General features: G+C 32.7%; 1 protein-coding gene across 2 annotated transcripts in view; it reads right to left on the bottom strand.

Moving 5' to 3' along the window:
• Positions 1 to 1,454: 1,454 nt before the first annotated feature.
• LOC145693703 (opsin-1-like) overlaps positions 1,455 to 15,264 on the bottom strand; it is a 137,182-nt gene continuing 123,372 nt past the window's right edge. For both annotated transcript variants that reach the window (XM_081769975.1, XM_081769976.1), the window contains exons 4-9: positions 15,147 to 15,253; positions 10,319 to 10,425; positions 9,790 to 9,937; positions 7,445 to 7,555; positions 6,963 to 7,129; positions 1,455 to 1,724 (exon numbers count right to left, since the gene is read on the bottom strand). In XM_081769975.1, the coding sequence (XP_081626101.1) occupies positions 1,583 to 1,724; positions 6,963 to 7,129; positions 7,445 to 7,555; positions 9,790 to 9,937; positions 10,319 to 10,425; positions 15,147 to 15,253 (782 nt within the window). In that variant the 3' untranslated portion in view covers positions 1,455 to 1,582. The remainder of the gene's footprint in view (positions 1,725 to 6,962; positions 7,130 to 7,444; positions 7,556 to 9,789; positions 9,938 to 10,318; positions 10,426 to 15,146; positions 15,254 to 15,264) is intronic.

A 15,264-nucleotide genomic window follows, 5' to 3' on the forward strand; every position in this document is an offset into this window, starting at 1 on the left:
CATTAGGCATTTTGACCGTAATACAGTACTTCCTTGTTATAGCATAACATGGAAGTAATAACAGTTACTCACAGAAATGTAATAGATTATGATGTCAATGCTGTAAAGAATTTGTTTATACCTACAGTATTTTTCCAGTTAGAAATTATTTTTATTTGTCAACATCAAAAACGTAAGCGTAACTGATATTACTCTGCAATGTCTATTCGCGAAGCGCCTGGAGAAATTTAACATGCAATGCCTTCCAAACGGTACAAGCTACGGTAAAATTCACTACACCAGTGAATTTCCGAAAAAAAATGTACGTGAATTTGATCTATCACTTGCACCTATTCCCATTTTGAAAACCGAAAGTTGAATCCAATATGGCGGCCGGGATGAGTAACATGTGTCAGAGAAGCAGTACTTACTCCAATTTGTTTTGCATGTGCCCACGTTCATGTCCAGTTACATCTAAAGAAACTGAAAGCAATTTGTGTTCGAGCATTATATTAGTGTATGATTGAATTCTGGATAAATAAAGGCAAATAACCTGTATGGGCCGCTAAAATTAGTATAATACATATTGGGCAGCGGAGAACTTTGCATTTAAATCAATTTTACACATTGCGAAAGATGGAGTAAGGGAATCTTATAATTATAGGATATGGGCGTGCAGTTTTACTATACGGATCCATAGTATAAGTAATAGTAGAAGTAGGAGTAGAAGTAGGGGTAGCAGTAGGAGTAGAAAAGGGTTAGAAGCCCCGCAGGGGTTCGTTGGATTCTGTTCTTGACATAAAATGGGCAAATTAAAGACTTCCCCACATTTTTTCGTGCATTTTACAATCTATGAATCCGTATAGTAAAAGTGCACCGATATGGGCAACGTTGCCAGCTGACTAGTCAACCTTTTTCCCACTGTTGGATCTACTTACTGTCTGTGCTGCTAGGGATAGCTGCGAAGGATCTCTAAGAGATCGTGTGAAGGAAGCTTATGATCATCCTAAGGCCAACATTGGACAGCTAACCGTTTTCCACTGTTGGGCCTACTGCCTGCTTGTGCTCTAAGGTATCAGTGAAATAGATTTGTTTTCAACTTATTTTCTTTCTTTTCATCTATTAGAATCTTCAAAAAACTCATGTTTCTTTCCTACCGTAAACTTTGATTCCGTATAAATACATCATTTTGACTTTATTTTAGGTTACTTAGCGCGTGATATATATCGACAATCATGGAAACGAGCAGGAAGTAACATCGCATCATTCTTTATTTGATTTGATTTTGCGTTTAGCGACTATTTCAGTAGCAAGCTATATAAGACGTGGACCTATACCTTAACGTGTGATCCGAACTACACAAGCTCTTGCCGGGAATCGAACCCGGGTCTCCACATCATTCTAATTCATTTAGAAAAGTAGAAACAGGAAAATGATTTACAAATTCTACAATAAAACAATAGTAAATAGCTTTGGGAAATCTATTTTAATTCTGTTTCCATCTTATCCAGTAAAACACATGTGAAAGAATGATTTTGTAATAATAAAAAGGTAGAGGTAAGTAGTTATACTCTTTTAAAATTTGAACCAATTCCTTAGTATTTTAAGCGGCAGTAGTTTCCTCTGTTGGCGCTGCAGTCACTGTTGTTGCCACGGAACTCTGGGAAATCGTATCATCCTCCACACTGGCTCCACACAAAAGGAACGGCAATTTTTGCTTTAGAGCAGCTCGGTATTTTGGATGACTAAAATTATAAAAGCATTACAAACAAACATTTATTGAGGTAGTTAACAAGAACAACTCATATATATATAACCTATGCCAAAGAGAGGGCGTAACCCTCTACTGGCTGGGAGTAGGAACTTATTTTATAAAGATAAAGCAATAAGATGAATAAAACTTTCAATGTTACCCTATTCCCGTACCACAAAAAATATATATATATATATATATATATATATATATATATATATATATATATATATATATATTGGATTTTCAACCAGGGACGGATCTATAATATTGTCACAAAATCATGTGCTTTCCCAATTGCTAATAAGAGGAAAATATTTTTTTAAAAAACTAAAGAATTATGGAAGATATTTTTGAATGCGAATACAGAATGATCAAACATAATTTTAATATGAAGTCTGCAACTGTTACTGCTGTCCATAAGTGATTTAGCAATAACGTGAAAACTCATTTCTTGACGCATCTTTCGGAGTAAGACTTTTCTTTGTTTGCATCGTGCTCTTGTTCTCCGCTACCACATTCTGAAAGGGATTCACATCCATGAAAAGGAATGTGTGACATTCAAACGCCTGGTCGTATTACAATCACACATTGAATGCGACTTTCTCCTCTGTCCTGTACATCCTAGTGAAGTGATAGGACAAACCAGATAGAGCTATAAGCTATGTACAGATATTTAACGCCCTCTGAATATTTGTTTCATTGAAGAGGAATAACTTTTTCGATTGTTTCGCGCGCTAAGACAGACAGATTCTCATTGTTCCAATGGTCTGCAGATTTTATAGGCGAGAAAGCTTCTGTGCGAGACATGTAAACAAGCGAGCAATGTTTTTTCGAAGAATTATTTTCACCAATTCGACGCACGTATAAAAATAAAATGGTTTCTTAGTGCATTTTTACAGTTTCGGAATTTGAAACATGCAATGTATCTTTAGCTTTTTTGTCATTGTTTCTTTGAAGTGTTTCTTTAAAACGTCGAGGCTATACGAAACGTGGACCTAGAGTTTAAGATGGAATGTGAGTTGCCATAAAGCGTTCAATGCTCTCCCACAATGTATCAAACCTGGTACCTCTGCACCAAAGGCACGCGCGCTTGTCACTAGATCAGCAGAGGCAGGAAGGACATTGAAGTATGATTTTGATTTCGTATTCTTCAAGCATTTACGAAGAAAATGAATTATATTTCAAATTGATATACCTTTGAAATGATACTGTAGATGCGAACCTGTGGATCTACAGACAAATATATAAGCGTAACACATGTATTCCAAATAAATTGTTGTAATACCAATAAGTATAAATGAAATTTCTAGAAATTCTAAATTACTGTAATATTAAGAAATGAAATTTGTAATCAAAAGTAATCAAAGAATGTTAAGATAATCTTAAAAGATGAAAATTCAAAGGTAAAGAAATACTGATAAAATAATATTGTGGTTGAATGTAATGAGAGAAGGTTAAAATAATACTTTGGTATGGAACTTATAAAAAAAGAAAGTAATAAGAGAATGGAATATGTTGAAGTTGAATCTTTTAAACAAAAGTAATCAAAAAATGTTAAAATAATATTGAGACAAGTAAATGAATAAAAGTAATAAGAGTAATCTTTAAATAATATTGAGCAGCGAAAATTTGAAAATCATGAGTAATAAGATAATTTTCACATCAACGGCGATTCTTGAGGGAAGATACATGAATAAAAATTTAAATTTCAAGATTATAAGCTAAGGAAAGGGAACGTAATTAATGCTCTATTATATATGAGAGAGATGAGATCTTTAAGTTTTACGTCCCACGGTTATGCCGGTTAGGTTAAAGGAGACGGTGATGATGAGAGCTGAGTGAAATGGTAGAATGAAGAAAGTGGGAAGAAACGGGAGAACCCCGAGAAAACCCATGAGCACGGTGTTTGTCCACCACAAAGTCTACACGGCGCTAGCTGGGATCGAACCAGGGACCCCAAGCACCAGAGGTGAACGATCTACCACTGAGCCACCGCGACCCCTCATAGCTTTCTGAGTATGTATGAAGCTTTCATTCCTTTGCTTGCAGCAATATTTTTTTTTACAGATCTGATTTCCTTTAAAAGCCACCAGTAGCTTATATTATATTTAAATATTAAAATTTCAAACAAAATTAATGCAAGAATATGAAAGTGATATTTAGCTATTTTAAACAAAACTAGTGAGATTAAAATAATATTGACAAATGAAAAGTGTAAATAAAAGTAATCAGAGAATTGTAAAATAATCTTGATATGTGTAAATTGTAAAGAAATGATAGTCAATGAATGGTAAAATAATATATTGGATAGAGAAAATGTTAAATCAGAAAATGTGAAAATAATATCGGAAAGCGAAACTTTTAAACCAAATTAATAGAAATGTTCAAATGATATTTACACGTGGAAATTTTAAATAAGGAAATGTTAAAATAATGTTGAGACGTGCAAATTTGAAGGAAAAGTGATCAGAGAATGTTTAAATAATATTGAGTCATGCAAATTTTAAACAAAAATAATTAAAGAATCTTGAGCAATATTAAAATCATATTGAGACAGGCAGCTTTGAAGCAACAATAGCCAGAAAATGATAATATTGAGACCTGTAAACTTTCAAAAATAACCAGAGAATGTTAAAATATTATTGAAACTTGCATTTTAACAATTAGAGATTATTAAAATAATATTAGACACTTAAATCATTATTAATATTACTAAATATTAATTTTTCAAAATATATAGAAGCAAATAATATTGAAATCAACTAAACTAACTTTTCTGTATATTATTGGTATTACATAAAGAATAGTTCCAATAGTTGTAAACATTAAAACTAATTATGTAAGTAATAGCATACACTGCCAACAATATTGATAATATATAATGTAAATAACAACAAATTCATTAATAACACTACATATATGTATATTCTATATAACAAATTGGGTTACTAATAACAAAACTAATAATAATTATTGAATGCTATATGCAAATTCATTGTAAATAATGAATTATGCTATGTATGAATCATACAAAATATATACATCGTATTTTATACTAATTGGAGTTAAATAGTTTAAAGTGTAAATATAACCAAGTAGTTTTACAAATAACAATTCATTGAAAATAATGTTAAACAGGCACGTAGCCAAGATTTCGTAATAAGGGGTTCCGCGACGAAATATTGTTGTTATCACACCAGGGACTCGATCAATCTAAACTATTTTACTGGCAACATATATTGGTTCGTTTAACCAGGATTTAGTAATGAAGGGGGCGTGACATGAAATAGTGTGGTTACACACAAGGGGCTCGATCAATCTAAACTATTTTACTGGCAACATACCCCTATTGATTTGTTGGGAAATAAACTGAGGATCCGTTAGTATTTTAATAAACTATGAAGACATTTCGAGTAAAAGAATATTTTTAAAAAAGTATTAAAAAAGATATAATCTTTCGAAGTCTTTCGAGCTCGGTGCTTCTTGTGTTCTTTCTTACTTTTCTCATCCTCGTTTAATGCCATCAAAGATAGCAACGAGATCTCTTTCGGCAGTAAAAACATCCTATAAAATGGATTAATGTTAATAAATTTCTTTGACAAGTGTAATTGGAATCTAGGAATTTATGTTGCTAGGCTCATATTATTGGTGATTGTGGGCATTTATTAAGTTCTACATGAAAGTTTATCTGATCGAACCGATTTATCATTTGCAGTCCATAAGATTAGCATGCAGCTAGATGAAATTCGGAATGTTCCGTTACAATAATATCCATTTTTGATCTGACCTCCCCCATTTCCTCCACGCAAAGTTCCTCATAAGAAAGAGTAATAAAACGCTTGTTATAGCTTTTTATTTTTAACGCTGATTTTTCATTTTCTCGTTTCTTTTTGTTTCATCCTTCCTTAAGTTATTTTCATTTCTAGTTCGAAGGGAGGAGTCCGGAGCCATCCCTTGCCTACGTGCCTGTGTTAAATTATTGTTGGAATTAAATAGCATTTGGGATAGCATACTTAGACTAATAATTTTAACAACGATAATATTGCCTTCAATTGAAGAATGTTAACAACTTCTAAGAATATGTTTGTATGTAGGTACAGTTTGCAAACTTTAAACATTTAAATTAGCTTCAACCGGTCTGACGATGAAACCAATCTTGTTTTCGAAATACCGTTCTACGGTTTTAAAATCAAACAAAACGCAGAGAAAGGATGGAAAAATATGTCAGTCGCGTGTTAATGTGAATGTGTTTATTGAGATTGTAATGACTCGTTCTACCAAATAGGCCAGGATACAGAGCTTAACGTAATACTCAAATCACATGAGAATAAGTTGATATATCTTCAAAGACAGATCTCAATTTTTGAAGAATTTGTATTATTTTGCAAAATTTTAAAAATGCGTTTCAATAAAAACAAAGCTTACACTAAAGATAGAAAGTATGTCTCCGTTAGTTGATGACATAAAATTATTGCAGTTAACTACAGCATTTTATTAATGATCATATTCTACATGGAGTTAAATAAAAATTTTAAAATTTATGCATAGCCCAGAATTGTCCTCAAAGCTTGCAAGGATAGCGTAAATAGAAACATAAAAAAGAAACAATGTTATTATTTTTAGAAGGAAGAAATCAAATAAAAATTCATCAATATATGATGTATTAAGATTATACGCGCCAGTCACTACTATTGAGATCTTGGAATGGACCACGAAGACTCGAAGATGTGTTAGTTCTTTGACACATTACTCATCTTTAGAGTTTGTGAATGCTGTCACAATTCTCACACTACTACTTTGCTTTTATGTAGCACTCCAACTGGTCCTTCCATTTTTTGTTCCAATTCCAAGCGATGCATATTAGTGCTGGTAATATTCAGGAGAACCGAGCTCTTTTTCTAAATTTTAAAAGAATTTTCAAAAATTAATTTGATTCTCCCTTGTATACAGTTAAAGTTTACTCGACAGTTCATCACGGTCGTATTGGTCTGAGTGGCAGTCGCAAGACATGTCTGTCGAGGCCTCGAATATCGATTAGATTATGCGCTATTTCTCCATACATTTCATTATGATCATTAACGGCCATAGTCTCTTTTAGCCTGATTGTCATAAATATGTAACTTAAAACACACGAAAAATTGTTGAAGCTATTAGATTCTTAAAACAGATAACAAAGGTTAAGGAACAATGCTAATGAATCTAAGGCCAAAGATCAGTTACTACTCACCTGATTCCGTACACAATGGGATTATAACATGCATTTGCTTTCGCAAACAGTGATCCCCAAATACTAGCAAGAGGACTGATCATTGAACCTTCGAAGATACCCGTGTAGTTAATCACAAGATACGGCGTCCAAGCGAAAAACCACAACGATATCGTCATAAGGGCGATCTATAAGGGAAACATAAGATTTTATTTTAATAATCTATTATTTTATATTTAAAACCTCAGTTACTTGAAAAAACAATAAAACAAATCTTATTGATCCTTACCTAAAAAATCTAATCAATTTGGCTGGAATGCAGATCTGTAAAGGATTCCATCTCTGCATTCTACACTGCAAATGATTCCTGATCTATATGTGTAATTAGCTTTTGAAAATTATTGCAGTTTGAAACTCTGTAATGAAAGAATCTTTAAAAAATGTTAATAACAACATAAAATTAGAACATGCCAATTAGCGGAAAGGAGAAACGAAACACTTACTTTGGCAAGTTTGCACTCAGTGCTTGTTTTGTCAGCGTCAGATGATCTGAGGGAAGCCACATTCATTTTCTTAGCCTGTTCTCTCATGCTTTTCTCATGGGCTGCCACGGCCTAAGTGAAAAAGGAGAATAGCACCCTTGAGATACTACACTCTTTCAACTTCACTGATGAAATATAATTATAAAGGGTGAAGTGCTGAAGTACGTAGAAAACATCCTACTGCACGAAAGGCAGATCTACATAAAACACGGACAATTTGGATAAACATCCTATTATACAGGGCTTACTCAGTGCACTGCTTATTTGTGACCTCTATAGCTTTTTCAGAAGCATTTCGTAACCTCTGTACTAAATACCTGTGGAAACCCGGTCCCCCTATAATAATACGAAAACCGTACACAAAATATCTTTGCTATTCGTAAAGAATTTACTAGTAAATTCAGTGAAAAATTGGGAATTAATATACTCTCATGCCGCTCAATATTTGGTGTTATAACTGATGTTTCAATTCGACGGCTGTTTCCAGGAGAACGCCAATTACCCCTCCTGTCTTGATCCAGTTCACTTGAAACGTCATAACATTTGTTTACACAGAGATGTGCGCTATGGAACAGCAACATCCTCTTACTTCACAAAGCAGGTATCTGAGGCTACTTGGGGTTCTTCATCTTTGGAATGGACAAAATCCTTAGTGCTGCGAGGTTTTGTATGTCACGTTGGGAAGTAGGCTACTGTTGGCGCTGCTTTGAATGCTTTGCCAAAAATTGCGTGGTTTTCTGAGGAACGATCAACATTTAAGAAACATTTTCATTGAGGTTCCATATAAACACTTCAAAGATTGTTACAATAATCAGTTAAGGGAACTGGATGACAGACCTCGTCGGGGTGGCTGGTGCTCCATCAGCAATGGTAGAGTTGATGAAAGCGAATTAAGGCATTTGAGATGTATTACCAATGAATTTTAAAGATCATATAACGTATGTAATTTTTACCCGTTAAAACAAGCAAAACAATGCAGTTACTCTTCTTAGTGGAAATAAAAGCAAATCCATTAGCACATTCGTATAGCATCAATAGAAAAATATACGATTTGAAAATTTTGCATAAAAGTAATTTGGCATAAAAGAATCGATTACTCCCAACTAAAACAGTTTGAAATTAATTTCTTGTATCATAAAAACAGAAGTTAACTTTTAAGAGTTGCTTTACTTGTCACGGAATAGAACGTGGTGTTACGGAAAATAACACTAATTATCATCTTACAAATTTTGAGAAAAACGGCTTTCCTTGAAAAGACGGTAAGTATATATATTTCTCTTAGTGAATAGTGACATTCTGTTTCTATCTCTAAATATTGCAATATGTACTTGATGACTTCTTGGACATGATCTTTATGCTGAAAATTATCCACATAACCCATAATTTAATGATTGTTTTATTAAGACCGACAGTATTATGTATTATTTCGAAACAATGTGCACATTAAAGTTCGTGAGTTTATTTAATCTAATCCGACGGTTATTGTGTACAATATCTCACGGAAGTATATAGACAGTCTTGTAAAAATAAGTCTTTGATACAAGTCGTGTCCAAGTATAATTTACAAGGTACATATGTGTTTGTTCTTTCTTACCAGGGAAATATTTCTATTGAATAAAAGCCACCATCTTCAATAAATTCAGCATTTCTAGATTTGTGAATCTGATTCTCATACTCTGATTCTCTGTGAGGTGGATTCCTTTGGGTACATTTAGGCATTTTCATTCTTTCAAAAAAGAACAAAAGATGTTCGAGAACATTCTCAAGTGAGTTTTGGGAGAATTCGTGACCATTGTCAGAACAATCCGAGGATAAACGAAGAGATGCAATTGAAGAGTATTACATCCAAGTTTGAATATTTATCACTTCTTAACGTGACGGGGACAAATAGCCTTGTTGCTGACATCCTCATTAAATTTTAAAAATTAGTCAATCAATCAATGATCCCTTTTAAAAAGATTTTTCGTAATTCGATCTCTTTCACACACGGAATATGTAAAGCTTGGTATGAGTCTTCTTAATTACTGCAAATTTCGTTCCTATTTTTTTAACAATTGCTTTTGAAACTCTACTAAACAAATAATGAAGGTTCCATCAAATCACATTAAAGATATGGGCTACAGAAATGTCTAGTAGAATGCATATCGTACACTAATAGTAAATTTGAAGATTTGTTAAAACTAGTACTCCAATCAATAAACTAGAAAAAGCTACGCATCTCTGGATGGTCATAACGTTTATGTAAATGACTATACTAAATCATAATAGAAAATAATGGTTATTCTTGATGTATTCATTAAACTTACCTTTACAATGAAGAAATAAGAGTAGATTATTGTTAGCAAAGGTGTGAAATAAACGAATACTGAGTAAACAAGAATATAACTCCGACTGTTCCAAGTTTTTGTTAAATAGTCTGTCCCACATGCTGTCATGTTACCTTCAGGAACGTACCTAAAAGAAATTAATGGAAGAGGTGGAATGTATATATTAGCCATTGGATTGAAATACGTAAACAAATTAATTAAGATATCATAGGCAAGTTTGAATTATTCTTATTCTACAGCATATTTGTTATCAGCATGTCATCTGGTATGCTATTTGCTAAACGTGGAAATAGTCCTTTTATTAAAATCAATTTGAAAATATGCAATGTTTAAGTCTAAATTGGAGAAAAGAAAATGTAGTCCTAAATAAAGTTTCCTTAGTTGTTTTTCTTTACAATCATTGCAATCAAATAGATAACGTTAAATTTAACAATGCAACTGTTTTCTTTTCATCATTGTAATTAAGTATTTTTATTATTGTTATTATTATAATTCAAAATTGCATCACCTGTTCCACCCAAACAGAGGGAGAAGTGTCCAACCAATGGACATTACCCAGACGAACGCTATGCGAAGGAGTGCACCTTTCACTGTTAATGGTTTCCCGGACAAACCCTGTGAAAAAGAATATAAGTCAAGGAGTAGCAATTAAGAGCCAGCATGGAGAGAATTCCACGAATAAAAGATCAACTTATAATGGTTGGCTTGACTATTTTTTTAGTTTAACTTCCAAGTTTTAGCATCGAGGCTAACAGAGACGGTGATGATGAAAATGAAATGAAGAGATGATAATGAGTGAAACCTACACACAAGGTATTTGTCCACCACAAGGTCTACTTGGCACGAGCTGAGTGAATTATTTATATAGATAATAAAACAAAGGATGTTATCTAAAAGAGGTTACAATATAAATACATGTTTAACATGTCTTTTTAAATTATGACGCAATTAACATGATACTCTTCAAATGTTAGAAATCTTTTGAGTAAATTATTATATTTTAAGAGAATTTCTTGCAAAATTTGGATAAAACAATGTAATGTTAATAAGTATTTTTATTACATAAAAATTGGCCTCCATTGATTTAGTAAATAAAGAGTTGATTTAGATAAGACTCTGGTTGGACACTGGCTAAGAAGGAACTCTATCGTGAGGGATGTACTAGAAAGTATGGTAGCAGAAAACAGAGGGAGAGGACGGAGTTGATGGACGGTATCGAAAAACAAAAATCGTACGTGAAGACAAAGAGGTTAATTGAAGACCGTGGAGGATGGAAGCCACTAAGCTGCGACACGTGTCCAGCAATTCATTACAGAACATCTATGATGATGATGATGATGATGATGATACATAATATTTTCTTTAGAATATATTTTATTGCATAAATAATTCTGTTTGGATATGAACGCGTCTAGAAGGAACTTATGAACATATATGACAATAGCAGTAAGCTTACGTTCTTACAAATCAAGTAAGAAAACAATATTGATAAAACATGAGGCAAAACTAAAAAATAAACCTCTCCACTAAATTTTTAGATTTGTTACATCAGTTTTTATCCAATATCACGCTTGAAATCTTTATTATAAATACACAGTAAACTTATAACATAGCTAATCACCTGTCTTATCATTTACATTTGTAAGCCTTAAATTTAGTTTAACTGGTTTATTTAACCTATTTCTGTTTTAAGGAGCAATTAAACCAACTTTTGTTAGCATTTTACTGAGTCTAAAACCCAACTTCAACGGCTCATAACTCGGGAACACAAAGGTGTGCATAGGAAAATATTTTACATATCAAGGTCAAGTTCTACCACTGTGCTAACTTCGACGAAAATCGGGTAAGTTCATCTGAGAATGCAGGATATGTATTATCCTTCATATTGATTTTCAAAGAAGAAATCAAATTAAGGGCGTTAATGGATACATGGTGTAACGGACTTTTAGACACACTAAATGTTCATATCCATTGTAATATTTTGTAGTAACTATTTGTTTTTAATTTTTTGTAAATAAATAGTCCAGTGAAACATTGACTCTTTTTGCTACAATTCGCACGGAAGCATTCTCATAATTATGAGGTCGTTTTTACAGGTTCATAAGTTACATCACTTACATTTTATGCATCCTACCATGTAGGTATAAATTGTAATGACGCATAGAAAGAAAATTAAACTAATTGTCATATCCGAGTAAATACCACATTAATATCGTATCGTTGTATTAATAAATTAGTCCCAGCTGTGAAAGATATTTCTTTGGTTAGATAGTTTCATGACAACCATAGCAACGAAGCGTATCAGTCACTTACACAAATCATATATTAATTGAAAAGGAGCATTATGGGTCCACAAGTCAAAAAGATTGACTCATGGTTAAAGATAGTATCATATCATGCTGTTTTGACACATGAAACGTGATCTACTAATACAACATAAATTTCTAACGCTCTATAATACCATAAACGCATACCTACATCCACCTAAAAATAATTAGTCTGAAGAAGATGCTATTCTTATATGTATGTTTTCATCAATAAGATATTACTTTATTGAATAACATTGTGTTTTATGTGATAAAGAGGCCTACGAAATCAATTGATATATATATATATCTCAAGTTTGCACGTATATAACTATATTTAACGCATTCTTGAAATCAACGTTATCAGTGAAAAGCTTTCGTTTATTGGGTATTATATAATACTACACATCTACTTTTGTCTTCTAAGCTAAAGAAAACGGATAGAAAAGCTACTTATGATTATTAAAGAATTGATGGAATAAAAGAATGGGAGAAGGGAAGGGAACTCCTTGGAAACCACGGTAGAATATTGTGAACCAGAAACTCATAACTTGGAATTGGACCAGCCATACCTGCCTTAGAGTTTAATACTTTATCACTGACCCTCTACCCAAAAAGATAGAAGACATTGACTTTCGCATTCATTTATAATTTTAACCATTATAAGTGCATATTGATGCTTTAATCTTTAAATTAAATCAGTCATTTGCACTGCTCATAGACTCGCTGTAAGTCCAACAGATTTAAAAACTGTTATCCATTACGTAATAGTTTATCTTAGATTCTCACATTTTGTAGCAGGGGAAAAGCGTAAAATAATATCTCTATTTTTGAAGTTGCAATAGGTTATCCTTTATCAGCGTAGATTATTAAAGATGAAAGCTCCTCGGATCTATGATTATTTGATTTACAGTAAGCGATCATTGGTCTTATTAAAGTAATTTATAAGAGTGTTTCTTTCGTTAATAATGTTTGAACTGAAAACATTAATTTTGGGTTTTATCTTCACAAGTTTAGCTTTTTGCATTTTACAAGTAATATAAAAATAGTAAATTTTGAACTCATTAATATTACACAAATAATTGTGATATGCTCGTGCAAATGATGTAGATGCGCAGTAAACTATCGTTTTGAAAAGTTTAGTTCAAAGCGTCACAAGGTTAACTGAAATCTTATTACAGACCGTAACTAAAATATTTAAAATGTATAAAATATATAAAAAGTACGATTACCATATGTTTAAAGATGTTCGTTTTATTTTGTCTAAGAACAAATTGGAAATTCAAAATCACAAATGCATAGTTTAATACAACATTAATTAATCGTATGTAGCACGGGATATCTACATACGTATGTAGGCGGGTTTTAAGGTGTAAGATTTATGGGGAGACATAATTTTTCATTGAAAATTACACAATTGAACTTTATTATATGATAATGATGTTTTTAATTATGAAAAAGTTATGAAAATTGAATAAAATTTAGTCAGCAAAGAGAATTATCTTGGTTTCGTCACAACAAATTCCTGTTCTCTCTACTACTTTTCCGGGAGGAGAGAATGGTAAAATTTTGGGGGTTGCTCTCAATTGCATAGGAGAATGGGAATCTTTCCTGTATGAAGTATACTCATCCACATATTGGTATCGTTTAAACATACTGGCATAACTTCCTTTATGTCACGACGACTTAAAACCTCTCGTTCTTGTTGAAGTTTTATGTCTTTCACGTGCATCTACGTCATCAATCTAGAGCTCCTACTTCAATTTAAATCATATAAATCTATCTAGATTGGTTAGTTATTGGGTTGGTACAATTGAAATGCCAAATTTCACATCTGGTGGAAAATCTCCTTCTGCAATGCAATCAATTAATGGACCAAGACCACATAGGACCTCACCAATTCCGCTCATGTTCATAAGATAGGCTGGGCTGACTAGTCAATCAGGAGGCAGTGCATTGTTAAACCGAGCCGTTTGAAAACGCGCATTTGCGAGTAATTTCCTTTACGAGTTGGCAAGGAGACGTTCTACACGTCTATAGTGCATTTGACCGACCAGAGTGAATGAACGCACATTGCTGTTTATTTATAAAATGTTGTGCCGGTGAATCAACATTTAAAAAATGAGATCCTCGGTGCTCCTCCGACCAACAGCTTTTCCTAGTGAGTTTCTCAGGAACTAAGTAAGCAGACTCTCGAAAAAGTATTTGTGGATCTGCAAACGCGTTGGGCATACACCATACCATTTCTCCATGCAAACTGCTAGTGAAAGAGCTAGATTGATGATGCCATATAAGTTGGCAACGGCCAATAAGGGTCACTTTTTTGGAGGTATACAGTTCTCTGAGTACTCTAACAAATGAACTTGTTGCCATTTACGAAGGAAAATGTAAAATATTTTGTTATATCTTTAAAAAAGAAGAAAATATTATATTATTGGTAAAACTATTATAATATAAAAGGTTCAAAGAATTGAAATACTAATATCAAAGAATAATAGTAAATGATTTATTTTTACTAAAAAAGGGAGGATTATTATACTTCTTAAAATAGCAACTTTATTTCGTGTAAAAGATTGCGGTTTGTAACTGATTTTGTGCTTGTTAATTTCCATAGTTTCTAATTTTAGTAATAAAATGTTCTGTTGTTCGTTGTCTTCTTTGTGGAAGACATTTCGATAAGTGAAGATAATAGCAGTTTAACTTATGGAGGAAGCATCGTAGCTCCTGTTGAAGAAACATAACAACGGCTTATTTTGGAGACAGCATAATAAGAATCGGAAGGTTTTGATTAGTGTTTCGTTGTGAAGTAACAGAAGTGAAGTGAACAGAGGTTTGCGAGAAAATAATTGATAACCATGAGGAATTGGATTTTTGTAGCAGAGGAACAAATTTTGAACTTTGAGTGAATAATGTTTCTGAAGTTAAAAACGATATTATTATATTACCATATTTACCATGAGCAGATAATTGAAATATTCATTAATATCCTGGAAAGTTATGGTCACAGCTAGACTTGAAAGTACTTATTACCTTGACAATAACGTTGTACCTGTCGAGGGCTATCATCGTCATCGTCCAAATGGAAGTGCAACCGAACAAGGAACCACACATTCCGTAGATATCACACATTAGAGGACCTAAAAATTAT

The sequence above is a fragment of the Thermobia domestica genome, chromosome 8 (assembly GCF_964235325.1).
Source record: "Thermobia domestica chromosome 8, izTheDome1.hap1.1, whole genome shotgun sequence".
NCBI lineage: Eukaryota > Metazoa > Arthropoda > Insecta > Zygentoma > Lepismatidae > Thermobia > Thermobia domestica.